At 35.6% G+C, this 19,100-nt stretch overlaps 1 protein-coding gene across 3 annotated transcripts in view; it reads left to right on the forward strand.

The window, feature by feature from the left end:
* KCNT2 (potassium sodium-activated channel subfamily T member 2) overlaps positions 1–19,100 on the forward strand; it is a 360,405-nt gene that overhangs the window by 292,072 nt on the left and 49,233 nt on the right. For all 3 annotated transcript variants that reach the window (XM_042976234.1, XM_042976237.1, XM_042976236.1), the window contains 4 exons: positions 1,866–1,977; positions 12,443–12,544; positions 16,719–16,802; positions 17,697–17,825. In XM_042976234.1, the coding sequence (XP_042832168.1) occupies positions 1,866–1,977; positions 12,443–12,544; positions 16,719–16,802; positions 17,697–17,825 (427 nt within the window). The remainder of the gene's footprint in view (positions 1–1,865; positions 1,978–12,442; positions 12,545–16,718; positions 16,803–17,696; positions 17,826–19,100) is intronic.

Raw genomic sequence — 19,100 nt, forward strand, 5'->3', positions numbered from 1 at the left:
AATGTGTTTAGGTCATATTAAAGCCCAGAAGTAGATTTACAGATTCATATTTTAAGATACATAATTAAAGTTACTAAAAAACCAAATTTATGAATGTATTATAATTGAATGTAAGTAATAGTTTATAGATATAAAAGGCAATGCACTAAAACATTTCATTAAAGTATTATTTAGTTCTAGATTTTCACTAGGTGGCAGACGTAGACAATGCATTCACTTTCTCAGTTTCAAATAACATAATGGTATTGGTTCATTTATATAGAACAGAAACAGCACATCATATAAACTTTTTGGTTCTATCTAATTTCAACTCTACAAGTCACTTAAATACAATGACCAGATCAACCAATCATATTATCATTCACTGTTACTCAGCTCTCAAGTATATAGCTACACATTTCTACTTGATATAATGTGTTAGAAATCATCCCAAGTAATCCCACAAAAGTATCCAAAGTTTGAAAAATAATATGTATGAAAGATAAAAGCTATATTTCGCAGAGAAAATTTAAACTTTCCAAAAGATGAAATAAGTTTTCATTGTTTTGCAGCTATGTTTTTCTCACAAATTACTTCTCTGGCCTTATATCTCAACACTGTCCTGGATGCTTCTCACAAGCTATCCATTTACTGGTGCTTAATGCTGCATAGTCTGTGAGATTCAGTCAGCCATATTTATCACTCTTATAAAAATATATACAGCCTTATAACTTACACATTTTTATAGTTTCCTCTACTGGGTAGTAGAGTCTAATTTAAAGGCCAGCATATCTCTTCATACCTCTTTTTAGGTCTTGGAGACCAGAGCTTTCCAATAACAAACACTTCATTATTATTTATTAAATTAGATATTAAAAATATGCCTCAGTTAATAGAAATAACAAAATGAAGTTATGATCTGACAACTATTATCTTGTGTGTGTGTGTGTGTGTGTGTGTGTGTGTGTGTGTGTGTTTTGGGATAAGGTGGTGAATAAGAAGGAAACTAATGCAAAGCTATGGGACGCGTGAAAACTCTCAGGATCTTTCTAGAATAACACTATCAGTTGAGCCTTGGCCTCAATTCATTACAATGAAATGTTATTTGAGTTAAAATATTTTCTTTTCTCAGGAGATCATTATAGCAAGATGTGACCTTCAAAATCGCATACTATGAGAATAGGGAATCTTAGAAGATCAAAGAACTCATATTATGGACAATAAGCTCATCACGTGGAATTTTTGTCAATTGTCATATTCATCTTATAAATTTCTCTTTTGATATTATCCACAAAGTCACTTGTGACTTCTTTTTTTTTTTTTTTTTTTTTTTTTAAATTTTTTTTCAACGTTTTTTATTTATTTTTGGGACAGAGAGAGAGACAGAGCATGAACGGGGGAGGGGCAGAGAGAGAGGGAGACACAGAATCGGAAACAGGCTCCAGGCTCCGAGCCATCAGCCCAGAGCCTGACGCGGGGCTCGAACTCACGGACCGCGAGATCGTGACCTGGCTGAAGTCGGACGCTCAACCGACTGCGCCACCCAGGCGCCCCACTTGTGACTTCTTAAATTAGCTTCATGAGCTTCTTTTCTATGCCATTTCATAATTGTAGAGAGAAAAATATCTAATAAAAAGCCAAATTACTAAATTTATTTTTCTTATAGTGCTAAAATGTTGGTTAAAATATTCTTTGGGAAATAGCATTTCATTTTTCTTGCATTGTACAGACAGTTTATGTGACAATGCCTGCTGTTGTAATTGAATGTAGTTTTATGCCTAAGGCTAGGAATCACTCACTCATAAATATGTTGTTACAAAATATACCATATTGGATTGTTAGTGTGATGCAAATGCTTTTTTGTGTGTGTGTGTTTTTAAATGTAGGTTGTTTTCCAGTCTCAGTATCATCACAGAGCTTACTCACCCAGCCAACATGAGATTCATGCAATTCAGAGCCAAAGACTGTTACTCTCTTGCTCTTTCAAAACTGGAAAAGGTAAGACTTCCTATTAAGGAGGTTGCATTTAACTATTTTTCTTGAAAGAGTAACTCTGAAATTCCTGTATATAGAAAGAAATGCCATGGGATAGTAAAAATAAAAATGCTGCTGTGAATTCTTGTTTTGGAGCTAAAAATCTTCGTTTATAATTTTTTAAGGGAGTTGATGGATTTGAACCATTGGTATCACAAGTGAACATACTGAAGATATCTTGTTCTCTCATCATTTATTATAGATTGAAAGCATGATTTAAGAAAGAGTTGAATGCAACAAGAATGCATATACCCGCTTATAATGTCAGTTATATTGATAATATCATGAGCGCTATGTCAAGAAATCCATGTTGTATAGAAGGCTTTGCAGTTTAAAATAATCCTTAAGGCCTTAGAAAAGGCTTTCTTGAAAGTTAGCTTCCCAGATGTCACCAACACAATCTGAGACAAAGCTGAGTTTATTGCTTACTTAGATAAGGGAGATGGTCATCTCAGAACTTTGGCAGTGCTTTAAAACTGGGTCAAAGTTTATTGGGTTTTGGAAATCTTATTTAGTGAGGGTCTTTTGAAGTGGGAGTTTGATTAGGATTCACAAGGGATCAGGGTAATGTGAACGGACAAAGTAGTTATGTGGACAGAGAGGTGTGGTTTCCATGCTTAATGTCTAGACAGAGTGTCAGGGTAAATGGTTTTTGCATGCAGCATTGACTTGATATTAGTATACTGGGAGAATTTCATATAGAGAAAAGATTCAATCTTATACATGTGAAATAAGATTCAATCTTATACATGTGAAAATGTGTTGTCTGTTCTATCTTCATTGTTTATAACAATATAAGAGATACAGAAAACGATGCCTTATATTTGTTGTTGTTGTTGTTTGGTTAGTTCATTTTTTCACTTCATTTTGTTTTGATTACATAGTCCTAATTGCTAGGAGATATATTGCTGAGTAAGGGCATTTCTGTACTCTGGTTTGTTGATACCCAGCTTCAGAGCTGGTCACATACATTGTGTCAGTAGAGCCTTACCACTGTTCCTTTATTGTCATAGTTAAGTTTTGTCAGGCACTGCCTTCAGAAGAGGGAACTGAGTTTAAGCCAGGTAAAATAAGTTTTCCAAGATTACATAGCTGTCAAGTCAGTGCAGAGAATCTTAAAGACATTAGCATTGAGGACAGAAAACTTCCATTATGCCACACTGCTTTAACAACATAGAAAGGGTGGTGGCAGGCATAGTGAATTGGCTCAGCATCCACAGACAAACCCAGTTACCAGGAATCCAGCTGGAATCGGTGCTGGCTTGGTGTCTGATGGTCTCCTTCATGACAAAGTGAGCGAGGATCACCTAGTGATGAAGAATACAAGCTCCGGAGTTCGATTGGTCCATTTCTCTACTACTTTCTAGGAATGGAACCTGGCTAAATAAATTATTTACACATTGATAGCTTTGGGATTCTTCTCTGGAAATAATGGTAATAGACAAATAATAGGATCGCTGCAAGATTACACCGCATGATCTATCCAAAACATTTACCTGTTTTGTCGTATAGTCAGTACCCAAATAAATGGTACTAAAAACATAATTATAAATTGTTGTGGATGTCACTAATAAACATTCCATTCTGTGTATTCAGTTTTACGCCAAATAGATGTTTCAAGGTCATAACTGTGGAAGATGTTTTCAGTAATGTTGACTGCATGTGTCTATATTTTTGTGTGTCTGTTGCATTAGGGAAAAAGAACAAAATGATATTTTTATTTTTGTTGGGGAATTAATTTAAACTCTTCTGCCAGCCTAGAAATCCTCTTCACAAGTGTAGGAAAGTTTTACTTGCATAAGCATTAAATCAGACTGCAATATATCTCAAGCAATCCACTAAAGAGATTGCAAAAAACAGAAAGGCATCTCATCCTTTTATACAGCCAGGCAAATACAGTCATTTGCATACATGCTAATGTCTTGATAGAAAGGAAAAATAAAACTTCTTGTATTTCTGCAACAAGTAAAAGTTACAACTTCAAGCCCGGCACCTAGGCTAACCTCTCACAGAGACCGAAAGACAGGATGCTTTATGCTCACATTTCAGAAAGATAGTTCTAAAGCTCCCAAGAAAGACTTCACTGATTTGCAAAAACTGACTACAGATTATTCAGGTTTTCAAAAGGTTTGCATCCCACTCAACTAGAGAAAGAACTTACAACCGCAAGTTTTCTAGGGGAAATGCTTTAGCAAAAAAGAGCAGGAAGGAATGAGTTTTCTTTGTCTTTTGGCATCAGGGGAATTCACTTATTTTTTAGATTTGTATTTACTCTGACATGCTCTAGATATGTCCCAAAATAAATAAAGGAATTCGGTACATTCCCTAATTGTTTAGAAGTAGAGGGGCCAGGGGAATTGGAATTAAAACCAATTGGTTTGGAGGTTATAAAGTCATAGGAAATTCTTTTCAATTCAGTCATTACCACTTTGTTCATCTAAATAAGGATTTGGTACATAGAAAGTTTTTAGACTTTTGGACTGTTTTGACTTAAATTGTGTTCCTCCCCCTCAAAAAAACGTGTTGGAGTCCTAACCTCTAGTACCTCTGAATGTGATCTTATTTGAAGATAAGGTTTTTATAGGGGTAATTGGATTAAAGAAGACCATTGGGGGGAGGGGTCCTAATCTAATACAATTGGCATTCTTATAACAATAGTAAATTTGGACACAGAAACAGACACACATAAAGGGAAGACAGTGGGAAGAGAAACAGGGAGAAGACAGCCATTCACAAGTCAAGAACAGCCTGGAACAGATCCTTCACTTAAAATCCTCAGAAGCAACTGATGGTGGTGACATGTTAATTTCAGACTTCCAACCTCCAGAGCTCTCAGGCAATAAATTTCTGTTGTGTAAGCCACCCGGTCTGGAGTACTTTGTTAGGGCAGCGCTAGGAAACTAACACATGTGCCATCAATGATATGGTAACTGTTCATTTCCAGTCAGTGCTTTTTATCTGATATAAATACAGCTAACTTATCTCTTAAAGTAATTATCTTTCTTTGTCTTCTGGATGCAAGGAGATATTTTTAGGATTAGGAAACTGACCTTTATTTCTAGTATTTGAGTATCACGTTCTAGAGTTACATTGGCTGAGGAATAGGTAGATTTTTATTCTTTTGAATGTAATTATGAATATCATTTTATTCTATCTATAATTAGATGCACTTACACAGATGAAACCTTCACCTTTAGAAACATAATCAGTTTTTGAATTAGAAACAAACAACAGCTGGGCTGCTTGCCACACTTTTTTGACACTAAGTGGTTTCCATTTAAACTCAAGAAATGCTGGAATTGGTCAGGATGCTTGTGGAAGATTAGATTGCTTTGACCCTGGCTGCTTTACTTGTGTGATGATTACATTTGGGTGGTTTCCTGGTAGACCCTGCATTCTAATAGAACCTTGGTTGCCATTGGTAATGCAAGTAATAATCTGTAAGGATTCTCTGGAAGAGGCCACTCACGGAAGAATATCCACAATAATAACTTCCATTAGGAAGAGGAGAGAACTGAGAACATGGAAGGATTACTGGTCTGTGACAATGATGTGAGCAATAGATATTGTTGAGGACCTCCGTCTGTTCTTATAAAAAGAAAAGTCCTTGATTATTCCTTGATTACTTTTCTTAGATTTGCTGTCTGGAGGTATTCCTTTTTCTGTTGTTTTATGTGACCCCTGTCTCACCGCAAGCTTCTTCCTAAGCTATTTTTATCCACGTCACTTTGGGAGTACATACTTCTTGCAGCCTGTGTGAGTTTTGTATCTTGCTTATTGCTTATGCAAATTTGAAAAAAATCTAAAGATCTTTAAGCTTATGAAAGCACTTTTTTCCCAAGACATTTAAAGTCTAAAGATTTTTCAGACTAGTCTGCTAATTTCTCTCAAAAACTTGATAAACTTCTGGTATACTTACTTCCATAAATTTTTATGGCCAGACTGTCCTCAAAATTCCTTCTTAAAATATAATTTTTGAGTTTTTATTTCTTCGTCTCCTCAATCCATGCATCTCTCTATCTCCTTGGAAGCTACCTTGAGGTTATTGAGACAATAGTGTTGGGTTCGACTTTGTTGTTCAATGCCTTGTTTCAGTTTTCTCTCCTGTGCTGTTGGCATTTAGAAGTACACAATTTTTAAATATTGGAGGCTCCTAATCTCTCAGCTACCTGTTTATTTTTAGTCTCTACTTGAAACTAATTCTTGCCTGAACTACTGCTGTCCTTGTAATGTCCAACGAAAGACAGCAAGCAAATAACTGCATATACACACCAATATTAAACAGATAGAAGTTTTTATGAGCCAGGACTGGGAATGGCAAATAAACTTCCACCCGTATGCCATTGGCTAGAACTCAATCGTGTGTCCACACCAACTTCAAGGGAGACTGGGAAATGTAGTTCAGTCATGTGCCTAAGAAGAATTGGGCAGTAGATTTTGGTGGACAGTCAACATTCTCTGTCACATGCAATATATCACACTGATTTTTTTCAAATGTATATAATCAAGACATTTTCTGAACATTAGTGCTTTAGTTGGCATTTTCCCATCATCTGATCTTTCTTTTGTCATTATCCACTTTTGTTCCTGAGTTGTTTTGCTTTACAATATTCTTTTTGTCCTGGATATTCCCATTACTGCCAGTGTTTTCCCAATATTACTTCCCACATTTGGACATTGGTCATGTTGGGTCATTGAGACTTCCCCTAACAAAGTAAGTGTAACAGGCATCAGAAACACAGTATTGGAGCTAAGCAGAGATGAAAAATGTGACAGATAATAAGGAAACAAAGAAGAGGAGGACAACAATATGGAAAAGAGAAATTTCTATCTCATTTCCCTCTGAAGACTTATTTCATCTCTCTTGTTTTGATGCATTTCATAAAAAAGCCTTTTATTCATGCAGATGACACAATTTGCTTTAAAACTGCTTCCTTTAAAATGGCTTTGGAACTATCACCATTCCTCAATAATGATCATAATTACACTTGAGCAATCATATGGTAATTGCACACTAATGTAAGAGGCAAAGTAATGAAAATATGCGTTTAATAGTGTGGTATTATATATGTGTGTGTGTATATATATATATATATATATATATATATATATATATGTTTTATCTTTGTCCCTGGTTCCTAATGCAGAGCTTCAAAAAAATCTTGGAATTTAGGAGTGTCTTTTGTTGTTCATATCTTTCAACCATACCTGATTTTATGCTAAGGAGGCAACTCATAGAGGAGATAGCTTCAGCATGAGAACCAGAAAAAGCAACCTTATGATTAGAATATTGAAACTTTCAATATCTTCATCACCTTCCAAACCTCCAGGGACAGAAGAGGGGCTGGACATTGAGTTTAATCACATGACTAATGACTTAATTAATCGTGTCTACATAATGAAACTGATAAAAACTCTGAAAAACGAGGATTCGAGAGCTTCCTGGTAGGTCAACATATTGATGTACCAAGAAAGCAGCATGTCCTGACTTCATCGGGACAGAAGCTGCTATGCTCACGATCCTTCCAGATTTGCCCTGTGTCCTTTTTTTATCCACCATTCATTTTCATTCTTTATAATAAAATGATAATTATTAAATATAGCATTTTCATGAGTTCTGTGAGCGTTCTAGCAAATTATCAAAACTGAGGGAACTGTGGAAAGCCCCAAATTTATAGCAGTCTGGACAGAAGTACAGTTGCCTTGGAGACACATAGGACTTGTGACTGAGGGTAGTCTTGTGGGACTGAGGCCCCTTAACCTCTGGGGTCTGAGTCAACTCTGGGTAGTGTCATAATTAAATTGAATTGTAGGACATCCAGTTGGTGTCACAGAACTGGTGTCAGACTGCAAAGAGTCATGTCTGCAAATCATATCATTTTGTAGTCAGTGATAGAGCAAAATGATAAAAATTGGAGATAGCTTCTGGGAGAAATAAGTGAAGACTATCAGAATTATTTGTTCAACATATGAACTGTGTAAAAGCAAGAAGGCAAATTTTTCATGTTCTCAATTTAAACTGAAGCCAATAAATATTTACTAAGCACCAATTATGAGCCAAATACCTTACTAAATGCTAGAGGTTTCCAATAGAATAAATACTTGCAATTTGTAATGTGATGGGAGGAACAGATAGATATATAGGAACAGACAAAACACATGTCCTTACTTTTTTTGTGTGTGCAAATAATTGGACTACTTTTTGTTCATAATCAAAGTACTAGAATGGCTGAATGCAAGTTTGGTATTAGCTGCCTACATGAGATTTGATTCATTAGGAAAGATTTTTATCCTGTTTTTAAGCAAATATTTACCTTTTCCCTTACTGGTCCACAAAGAATTTGAAGAAAATATTGGTATTAGTTTCTATTTCTTTTGAATGTAGAAAAGCATTACCTGATCCACTCTGGAGGAGTGATAAAATGTTATTTATGTGGATAATTATTAATACCTTTTTAATGGTTATTTATTTTTGAGAGAGAGCACAAATGGGGTGAGAAGCAGAGAGAGAGAGGAGAGAGAGAATCCCAAGCAGGCTCTGTGCTGTCAGTGCCGGGCTCAATGCAGGCCTCGATCTCATAAAATGTGAGATGATGACCTGGGCCAAAATCAAGTGTCAGACGCTTAACTGACTGAGCCACCCAGGTACCCCTGGGCAAAGTCTTTCTTCAGGTATTCTTCAAAACATCATGTCTATGCTGATAACCTAGTCAGAGTGGAATTTCTCCTGTAATTATTGTGTCAGTGGTATTTTCTAACCTTTCCTGTTCCAAAATTTCCCCCAGCAAGAACTATCAGCTGCTTCTGCAGACATTTTATTTGGTTCTAATTCTTGATCTCTTTTCAGTGAGATATCTGCATGTCACATACTGTTTTGTTTTTCAGACCTTCCCTTGTCATGGGAATTATTGTTGATTTACCTTATTTTACTAATTTTTAAAAGTATACTTGTGTTTTATGAACTATAACTTTTGAACAACATTAAATGGTACTGAACTTACCTTTATTTTTGAAAAGTACATACAGGTAGTTTATTTTATAGTTTATAAAAGCACAAGAAGGAATAGCTGTTGCTTTTCTCAAAACCAAAGCTAATGAAACTGTAAATATTTTAGATCTCTTATTCTGTAAAAAAGCAGAATAAGATCATGCACATGGAATGCATGATTGCTTCCTGTTTGTTTGGCAAACTTGTCTTTTAAGGCTCTACTCTGATGTCACTTCATCTACGACACCATCTGCATCCTCGTGAGGCTTCTTTAATACTTAGACTTCTACAGGCTCACATCACATGGCTTTGTAAATACTTGATTTTAAGTCTGTCTGTTAAGCAAAACTATGAATACCTGCAAAATTGGAATCTTCTGTTAATCATCTTTGCATCCTATCAACCCAGTTCAGTGCCTGATACATAACAGTTAATGGATAAGTGTTTCTTGATTGCACTGCTTTGTTTTTTCCGAAGCCATGGGAATAGTCAAAGCTTTTTTTTTTTTCCTTTTTTCCCCCTTAATTTAACACACATTTTAAATGTGTTTTTAGTTTGCTATATTATTTCTGATATAAGTTACTGTTTAAACAAGATATGAGCTAACAGATCTCTTGACTCATTTCCAACTACGTATCTTATCTTCCAAAGTGGAAACCAAGAGCCTGACCGTACAACCAGGTGATACAGATGAATCAAGTGAATCATATGTAAGAAAGAATGAATCTAAAAGGAAGCAGATGCTTTCAATTATGGCCAGTTGTTGACATGACCTATGATATCAGATTTTCCAAATGTAAAAGGAATCAGAAATTTAGACTCTTAGGTTAAGTGTTGGAACTTAGTCAGCCTCAGTAAATTCACGCAGGCCAAATGACACTCCTGCAGTTTCAATTGGACTGTGCACTGCCAATGTATAACTGCTAGTGTATGTGTTGTTTTTGAGAGACAGAGGGGTAGATAAATGATACTGTCCCAAGAATCATGCTGGAGGGGCGCCTGGGTGGCTCAGTCAGTTAAGCGTCTGACTGCGGCTCAGGTCATGATCTACAGCTTGTGAGTTTCAGCCCCGCATCGGGCTCTGTGCTGACAGCTCAGAGACTGGAGCCTGCTTTGGGTTCTGTGTCTCCCTCTCTCTCTCTCTGCCCCTCCCCCGCTCACACTCTGTCTCTCTCTTTCTCAAAAAAATAAACAAACATTAAAAAAATTAAAAAAAAAAGAATCACACTGGAGTGGATGGTAAGACTAAGTGTTAGTCATGTATAATTTTCCCCCCATATATAAAATGGCATTTATAAAAGGGAGGTTTAAGAAATTAATCCAACTTCTTCTTTGTCTAGAGGAAAGAAATTGTGGAATGTATTCTCATCAAGATGGAATGAGTTACTTGAGCTCTTACTTTTTTATGTAACTTAAAAATTAGTAGGACTCAAAAATTTTATTATAGGATCTTCAGTGTTTTTTCTCCACTATAAGGGAAGTTAATACTAAAAAAGAGAGTAAATCACAAATGCAGAATTGTTCACATACACAGAAGGGCAGCACCCCTCGATAAGAAAGTGTTTTCTGAGTGTGTAAAGCATAATAACCATTTAGAGAATGAGGAGGATTTTCAGAGCTGACATTAAGAACAGTGAATTCTCTAAGATGAGAATATTATCCACTGTGAGGTAGAATCTTAATCTGGGGAAGGAATTTTTGTATCTCATCGGACAGCCAATCTGACTCATCAATATCCATGCTGGGAAGAACTGAGAAGTCATCTCCAAACCACCTACACGTACTGTTCAAACTAAGCGTTCTCGACACCTTGCCTCCTAAATTAGAGAATATACTAGGATGTAATGGACACAGACAAAAATTGGGGCACCACTTGCTTATTTTTCCTTTTGCCCTCTCCCTACAATCTCAAGTGAGGATATTCTTATAGTCTAGACAGTCTTCTCAACCAGATGGATGGGATGAATGTGGTGTAATAACTCGTGTCACTACTTGGAAGGGTCTCATCTGTCCAAGAGCCTCATCTGTCCTCTTGGACAGACCTCATTTGTTTGTCCAGGGGAAGCCCAGGGGTCAAATCACCCTCATGCCTTCACAAAAAGCAAGGGCAGTAGTCCTCTTTCATTCTTTGAGCAGTAGTCTTTTGCACACAGTCTTCAAATCGGGGTATGGGAGGCTCTCCTTCCCTTCCTCCAGATTTGCTACTTTGGAAACAGGAGCTTACTTCCTTTGCCTTAAACGCCAAAGTTAACATTGTCATTTGATCATAGCTAAGATATGAGTTTTTTATTTGCTTAGCTGTATCTATTTTTTCCAAGGAAAGGTGGCAGAAACCAGCATTTTTGAGATTACTGTTGGCTAAGTAAAAGATAACTTCCGTTCTTAAGAAGCCCCGTACAATCTTACACAAGCATTTGCTCTCATGTCTTCATTTATTAAGGGAAGTTAATTGCAACAAAATTTTTCAAAAGAAACTCCCATACACTGTGATACACACACACACATAATACACACACACACAGTTTCTTTTCTTTCTTTCTTTCTTTCTTTCTTTCTTTCTTTCTTTCTTTCTTTTTCTTCTTCTTCTTCTTCTTCTTCTTCTTCTTCTTCTTCTTCTTCTTCTTCTTCTTCTCCTCCTCCTCCTCCTCCTCCTCCTCCTCCTCCTCCTCCTCCTCCTCCTCTTTGGCATTTAAAGAACTTAGCTGCAGTTTGGTGTGGCTGGGCACAACTTAAAGGTATTTAGAGAAATGAAAACTCAGATGACAGAAAGTTGAAAACCCCTGGATGTGGTGGCTCCTACCTGCCTATTTTTGTGTCCTCACATAGGAGAATATCCAAAAGCAAAGCTTCCAGGTGTTATGATACTTTATGTGGTTTTAGGGTTTTTTTTTTGCATTTTATTAAGTCCTTTATTGTGTTTGTTCTTTTTATTATATTACCTCAAGTCTTTTGCAGAAATATGTATGAAGAGTAAATATTTTTAACCTAGAGTACAAACTGGTGGTTACCAGAGGACAGGTGGGCGGGGGATGGGTGAAACAGGTGATGGAGACTAAGGAGGGCATTTGTGATGAGCACCCAGTGTCTAAGTAAGTGTTGAATCACTAAATTCTGCACCTGAAACCAATATTACACTGTATGTTAACTAACTGGAATTTAAATAAAAATTTGAAAGAGTAAACACGTGTTTAATATATGAGAGAATTAACCTTCCTTAATTATTGGGTACTTTAACTGGTGAAGAAAACTTGGTCATGAAAAATAAAGGGACGTATTAAAAATGCAGTTATATACACTTACCACAATGTGTGAAGTCGTGTACATTTGTAGCCACCAACCGTTTAATGAAAATATCTTCTTCACATGTATCAGGAAAACATAAGCAGAAAAACGTAAAATATAGAATCCTCACACATTTTTCCATTTCAAATTTCTGAACAGAAAGAACGAGAGAAAGGTTCTAATTTGGCCTTTATGTTTCGACTTCCTTTTGCTGCTGGGAGGGTGTTCAGCATCAGTATGTTGGACACACTTCTGTATCAGGTATGTGGTGTTTCCTTCTTTTCTCTCTATCATATTTATCCTAATCTCACTTAGATTTTATTAAATGAATAATCCTTCTAGTGTTTCTCATGCAGCTGTTACCTTAAGATTGGTTTTGGAAGTAATTCAGTGTTTTATTTTGTGTGGTTCATGACAAATGTGCCTGTGAAATATTTTGTAAGAAAAACACTATTTTTCAGAATAATCTATGAAATAATTTTTAGTTATTCTTTAGCATCAGTGTCCTACAGTGTTTACTGTGACATTTTAATACATTTTGCCTATTACTCTCAGCATATTACCACACTAAAAAAAAGAAGCTAAGAAAAAAATGATTATAGTAAAAAAAAGACACCCTTCTTCATAATGCACACTTTTTGGAAATAAGACACCAAATTGATGTCAATAAACTGATAAACCAAGGATGTTTTAAATATCCATTAATTATCGCATACCTTAGAAAATATATTAAAAAGATTTTGCAACATCTAAAACACATTTAGTTTGTTCCTGAACACCAAAGTTAATGTTGTCATTTGATCATAGCTAAGATATTTAGAGATGTTATTTTACACCAATATATTTTAATCTTTTTTTAAGGCTACCAGAAACTGAACAGCAGTAATATTTCATATTCTCTGACTCAAGTAATCAGACAATTTATAAATGTTTCTATTAAGAGAAAAAAGGTATTCATGGAGCTTTAAATTACTTGATAGCTTTAATCTCAAATTACGTATTCAAACATTTTGTTGTGCTGTTTTCTTTTTGATTATGTATTTTATGTACCCTCTTTTGCAATGCTTGACTGAATAAACTAATCTGAAGATAGTTAGAGCTGGCCTTCGGGCTAATTATGCCCCTGAATATGCCTCTAGCAATGTCACAAACCATCTGCTTATGCCAGATGAGTCCAGGAACAAATGCAACAGAGGAGAATAAACACTCCTATTCACCCTGAAGTTTCCAGACACATTATCTGGGCACTCCAAGAGGGGGACCTCCACCCCCACACACCATTCCCACACATATACTTCTGATCTCTTAAGGGATTGAAGAGCAATCCTGAAACTGAACATTTTATGTCACTAGCAGTCAAATGGTGGATGTCATTATGCACCAATGTTTTTCAGATTTCTTAGCCCTGGTATCTTATGTTTCAATAAAATCTCACTAGAAAGGCTAATATATGGGGTAAATAGAAGGGAAACTGTTCTATAGAAGTGGAAAGCAGTGGTTATTTCTTTCTCTTCATTTATACCTTATTTTTTTTTTGTTGTTATAAATACAAATGTAGGAAGTTGGTGTTTTCTGAAGCTAGCGCCGAAAGCGTGAACTAGAACAATAATTTTCAAAGTAGTAACTGTCTATTTAGCTTTGCCTGACATCAGACAAGATATGTTATGTTTCATTTTTCAGATCGGTAAAGAGTAGTCATTTATGGGTTAAAAAAGATATTAGAAATTATAAGTAAATTTCTAAAATTATATAACAAGCATGCGTGTATTCTTAAGATATATACTAAATGCCATCTAATTTTTTTGGTTAATGATTTGAACCCATCCTCTTGAGGATAAATGTTTATATTATGTATTTAAGAACTATTATTAATGACTAGAATTGTACAGTGATTTACTATTAATGTAATTCTATTCTAGACATAATATCATTTGCTTCCTCAAAGAAAACTCTGATATAGACAGTATTATCAATCACAGTAGAGGAGACACAAGGGCTCAGAAAGATAAATTATCCCATGGTTAGTGTGAACCCACATCTTCAGACCATGCACATCTCATTTGATTACTCACAACCTCATCCCTGTGGTAAATGAGTCCATATTTGTATAGTGTTTGAGTTTCTTGTGGTACTTTTTTTTTTTAACTTACCAGAAGGTTGTTTTTCTTTATTAATATCTTCTCAGTCATCCTTTTTCTCCTTCCCACTTGAAACACAGATCACTTGTACATTTTTAATAGTTTTCTTAATTTTTCTCTTTGTGGACCTGGAAAACAAATGATTAAAAAATAAGTACTAATGGGGCTCCTGGGTGGCTCAGTCTGTTAAGCGTCCAACTCTTGGTCTCAACTCAGGTCTTGATCTCAGCATCATGAGTTCCAGCCTCATGTTGGGCTCTGTGCTGTGTGTGAAGACTACTTAAAAAAATAAGTATTATCTGCGGAGATGTCAGGGAGGGGTGGGGGAGAAAAAAGTATTATCGAAAATAAAATTAAATAGATACTAAAGGAAACTGAAAAAAGATTCTTCTGTGATTGAATTATATGAGATTGAATGCATGGATTTTGTGATATCAGGTGGGACTGTCCCTTTTTGGCTCATTCCTACCTCTTGTCTTTGACCTGATGACGTTACAGGACAAATGATCTCTGGATAAGGAATACTTCAGTGACAAACACAGTGAACAAATTAGCTGTATTACCACATCTGACTCAAAAATAATTTATAACGGGGGCGCCTGGGTGGCTCAGTCGGTTGAGTGTCCGACTTCAGCTCAGGTCATGATCTCGCGGTTTGTGAGTTCGAGCCCCGTGTCAGGCTGTGTGCTGACAGCTCAGAGCCTGGAGCCTGCTTCGGATTCTGTGTCTCCCTGTCTCTCTGCCCCTTCCATGCTCATGCTCTGTCTCTCTCTGTCTCTCAATAATAAATAAACATTAAAAAAAATAATTTATAATGGTTATTTGCCAAATCCTCAGTTTACTCTCTTTTCCATGAGCGCTTTCAATTTTTCGCTTTGGAAAATAGTTTTAAGTAGTTGAGAATGTATTTATTTTATTTTTTTAAACATAATTTATTGTTGGGACGCCTGGGTGGCTCAGTCGGTTGGGCATCCGACTTCAGCTCAGGTCATGATCTCACAGTCTGTGAGTTCGAGCCCCGCATTGGGTTCTGTGCTGACAGCTCGGAGCCTGGAGCCTGCTGCAGATTCTGTGTCTCCCTCTCTCTCTGCCCCTCCCCTGCTCATGCTTAGTCTCTCTCTGTCTCAAAAATAAATAAAAACATTAAAAAATTTTTAAGTATAATTTATTGTCAAATTGGTTTCCATACAACACCCAGTGCTCATCCCAAGTGCCCTCCTCCATGCCCATCACCCACTTTCCCCTCTCGCCCACCCCCTCATCAACCCTCAGTTTGTTCTTGAGAATGTGTTTTAAAAGTCTTCTTTAGCACACACACTGAGTTATGAGTGAAGTTGGACAGTGCTTGTCACCACTGCTCTTGATAACTACAAGAACACTAACACACCTTAAAACCAAACTGCCATTTCTTTGGCCTGAGATAAGGGAATGGATGTGTTTCCTTATGTGCTCGTTTAAGTGGGAGGGTTTAGTTTTCTGATGCTTGCTGTTGGTAAAAAGTGCTGGACAAAGTAGTCTAGTAAATGTATTTAAAAGGTATTATACCTTTAAAAAAAGTCTTTGCTATGCAAAATAACTAGACAATTATTTAATCTTTTCATTTTTTTTAACACTTGAAGATCAAATTCAAAACAGTCATTTTATATAGTTTATGAAATAATTACATGGCATGGTGAAAATGTACTAGTATTGGTTGAAAGTTTTTCTTTTCACTCAGAGCTAAGAATAAATTGAAGAAGTTGGAAGCATTGTTAACTTAATGCTCTGTTGAGTAGTATTCTAGCAACATATCAAAATATATGCTACCATTTCAAATAGTTTGATGATGATATTTAATGCTAAAATATTAATCATTAATAATTAGACCTACTGAAATATTAGAAATTTATTCTATTAGCAAGGAGCTTAGTCCCAAAGAAACCCTTTGGAATTATCCCCTTGCAAATTTTAGTTTTCAAGGTTTTTTTTTTTTTTTTAATATTCTCTATTTTTTTTAACTCATAGTTTTTTGGTATTGAAAATCTAAAAACACTTTTATCATGACTGATAGCATACATAAAGTTTAAGCATATCAGGATACTCCATAAAACAATCATTCCCCATATTTCCTTATGGACATCTTAACTGTACCTGTGTATTTAAGACACTGACAGGATAGATTTTTATTTCCTTTTTTGTGGGGGCTTAATGATGTGTTATGGGAAGTAACCTTTTGCTGGTTAATGGTAAGATGTTCTCACTGAGCTATTCTGTACATTTCATACACATAATAAATACATATTTTGTTTATATTGCAGTCATTTGTAAAGGATTATATGATTTCTATCACCAGACTTCTGTTGGGATTGGATACTACACCAGGATCAGGGTTTCTTTGCTCTGTAAGTTAATATTTGCTGGAATAGAAGATTGTTCTAAGAGATGTTTCTGAAATCCATCTGTGGTATAGTTTGGCTAACTCATATATGTCACTTTTTTCCTCTAATATGTGCTCAAAGAATATCATCATAGTTTTTTTTAATTCTTTAAAAAATTTTCGGGGAAACATTATTTTAAGTTAATAATCATGAAAATAGCAATTCTATACAAAATTCAGAACCAGTGTCTTTTTTTTCTAGCTGGCATTTGAGACAGTTTCTGACATGACGTTTAACCCCTTAGTTTTAAAAATGAGTACACTATATCCAGGCGTATTCAGTGAAGTGACTGGCCAACTATTAAGATTTTTGATGAGTGAAGAATGACTAGTACTTAATTATGCCTTCTGTCTGGGAGTCCCGTACTCATTCTGCTACACCTTTTTCTCATTATGAGAGTTATTAGGACTTTGGATGGACAGTTTCTTTTTGTGCTGGAGTGTGTTTTGCACTTGTAGCATTTGTAACATTGGCAGACCCTGCCTGCTAAACTTTAGTGGCAGCCTGTAATCATTGCAACATTCACAAAGTCTACACGTTTTGTAACATCTCCCAGTGAACTAACAGTGACTGCTGTCTACCAATATTGAACTAATACAATGTGACTACTGTCTACTCTGTTGAACTAATATAATGTCCTGCTGCCACAAATTGAGTGGTTGGTCTTCTGAAGTTTGAGGAACCCCAGGGATAAGCTGAAGTGAAATGCTATGACTAAGTTCAATACATGGATAAGCACTTACGAATGTCACTTTGAGATTTCAAAGTTTTAATGAATTCTACATTTAAAAAGTGAAAACCAACCACTGTATTTTTACTTTTTTGATGTAATATGTAAATGATTCGTATATCTTATAGATGAAAATCACTGAGGATGACCTATGGATCAGAACTTATGCCAGACTTTACCAGAAGTTGTGCTCTTCTACTGGAGATGTTCCCATTGGGATCTACAGGACTGAGTCCCAGAAACTTACTACATCTGAGGTTTGGAAATACCAAAATATTTCATTTTAATGATTAGCCTGATTAAATATAGCTATTTCTAATCTTGGAAATGGATTTCTAAAAAAAAATGTCATAGAAAGTGACAAAGAATGCTTTCTGGACATATAGTGTCATCTCAGAGGCAAAAACTTAAATATTTGTTTAAGTAAACTATGTCAGAATTTCGCAAAACATTGTTGGCTAAGGGGCTATTCTAGAGTTTATGAACTTTGGGTTCTGAATGCCTTTTGTGGATCTAAGATTTTGCATGTCTAGATTGTCAGGTAGCAAATTAATTTTAAGTAACCTTCTGACACATAAGAGAGCTTCTCAGGGCAAGCAATCTAGCTTTCTAATATACTGCTCATTTCATATACACACATTTGGAAGGAAGTAAATTGAAGTTAGTAAGCATTGAAACTCACATTTTTCAAACTCTAGATAAAGACTACTCTGAAGCCAAGATAAAACCCTTCAGGAGTAGTACCAGACCTTCCCAGAGGAAAGCTCAGTCATTTTAAAAGCAAAATAGAATCTGTTAATATAGAACAAAATTTCTGATGGCCTCATACAGCTGAAAACATATTCACACCGATCTGGCCCCATAATGTTGTTCTAAATAATTTTTAAATCCTTGGTAAAACATGCACTTTAAAATTTTTTTTTTTTTTTAATATTTATTCTTGAGACAGAGACGGAGCGTGAACAGGGGAGGGTCAGAGAGAGAGGGAGACACAGAATCTGAAACAGGCTCCAGGCTCTGAGCTGTCAGCACAGAGCCCCGACGCGGGGCTCGAACCCACCAACTGTGAGATCATGACCTGAGCCAAAGTCAGACGCTTAACCGACTGAGCCACCCAGGCGCCCCATAGCATGCACTTTTTAAATTATATTCTTTTATGAAATAAAAATTTTGGATAAATGTACTATTCTACCAATATTTATAAAATTACTTAATATAAATATTTTGAAATATTTTTTCTTGAAATATTCTTGAAATATTTTTCTTCTCAAATACCTTAAAGGTATTTGAAATTTTGGTTAGCCATATTTATTTCTGGTCTTATGCAAAATTAACTCAACTGTGAGGCTCAGATCAGTTATATGCATTTTAGTAATCCATGCAGCCATTTTACCAGTTTGTGTTAAAATCAGTGAATCCATATATATGTGTGTATATATATATATATATATATCTATCTCCATATATATATATATGAATATATATATGAATATATATATTCATATATATATTCATATATATATATGGAGATA

Source organism: Panthera tigris, chromosome F3 (genome assembly GCF_018350195.1).
Source record: "Panthera tigris isolate Pti1 chromosome F3, P.tigris_Pti1_mat1.1, whole genome shotgun sequence".
Taxonomy (NCBI): domain Eukaryota; kingdom Metazoa; phylum Chordata; class Mammalia; order Carnivora; family Felidae; genus Panthera; species Panthera tigris.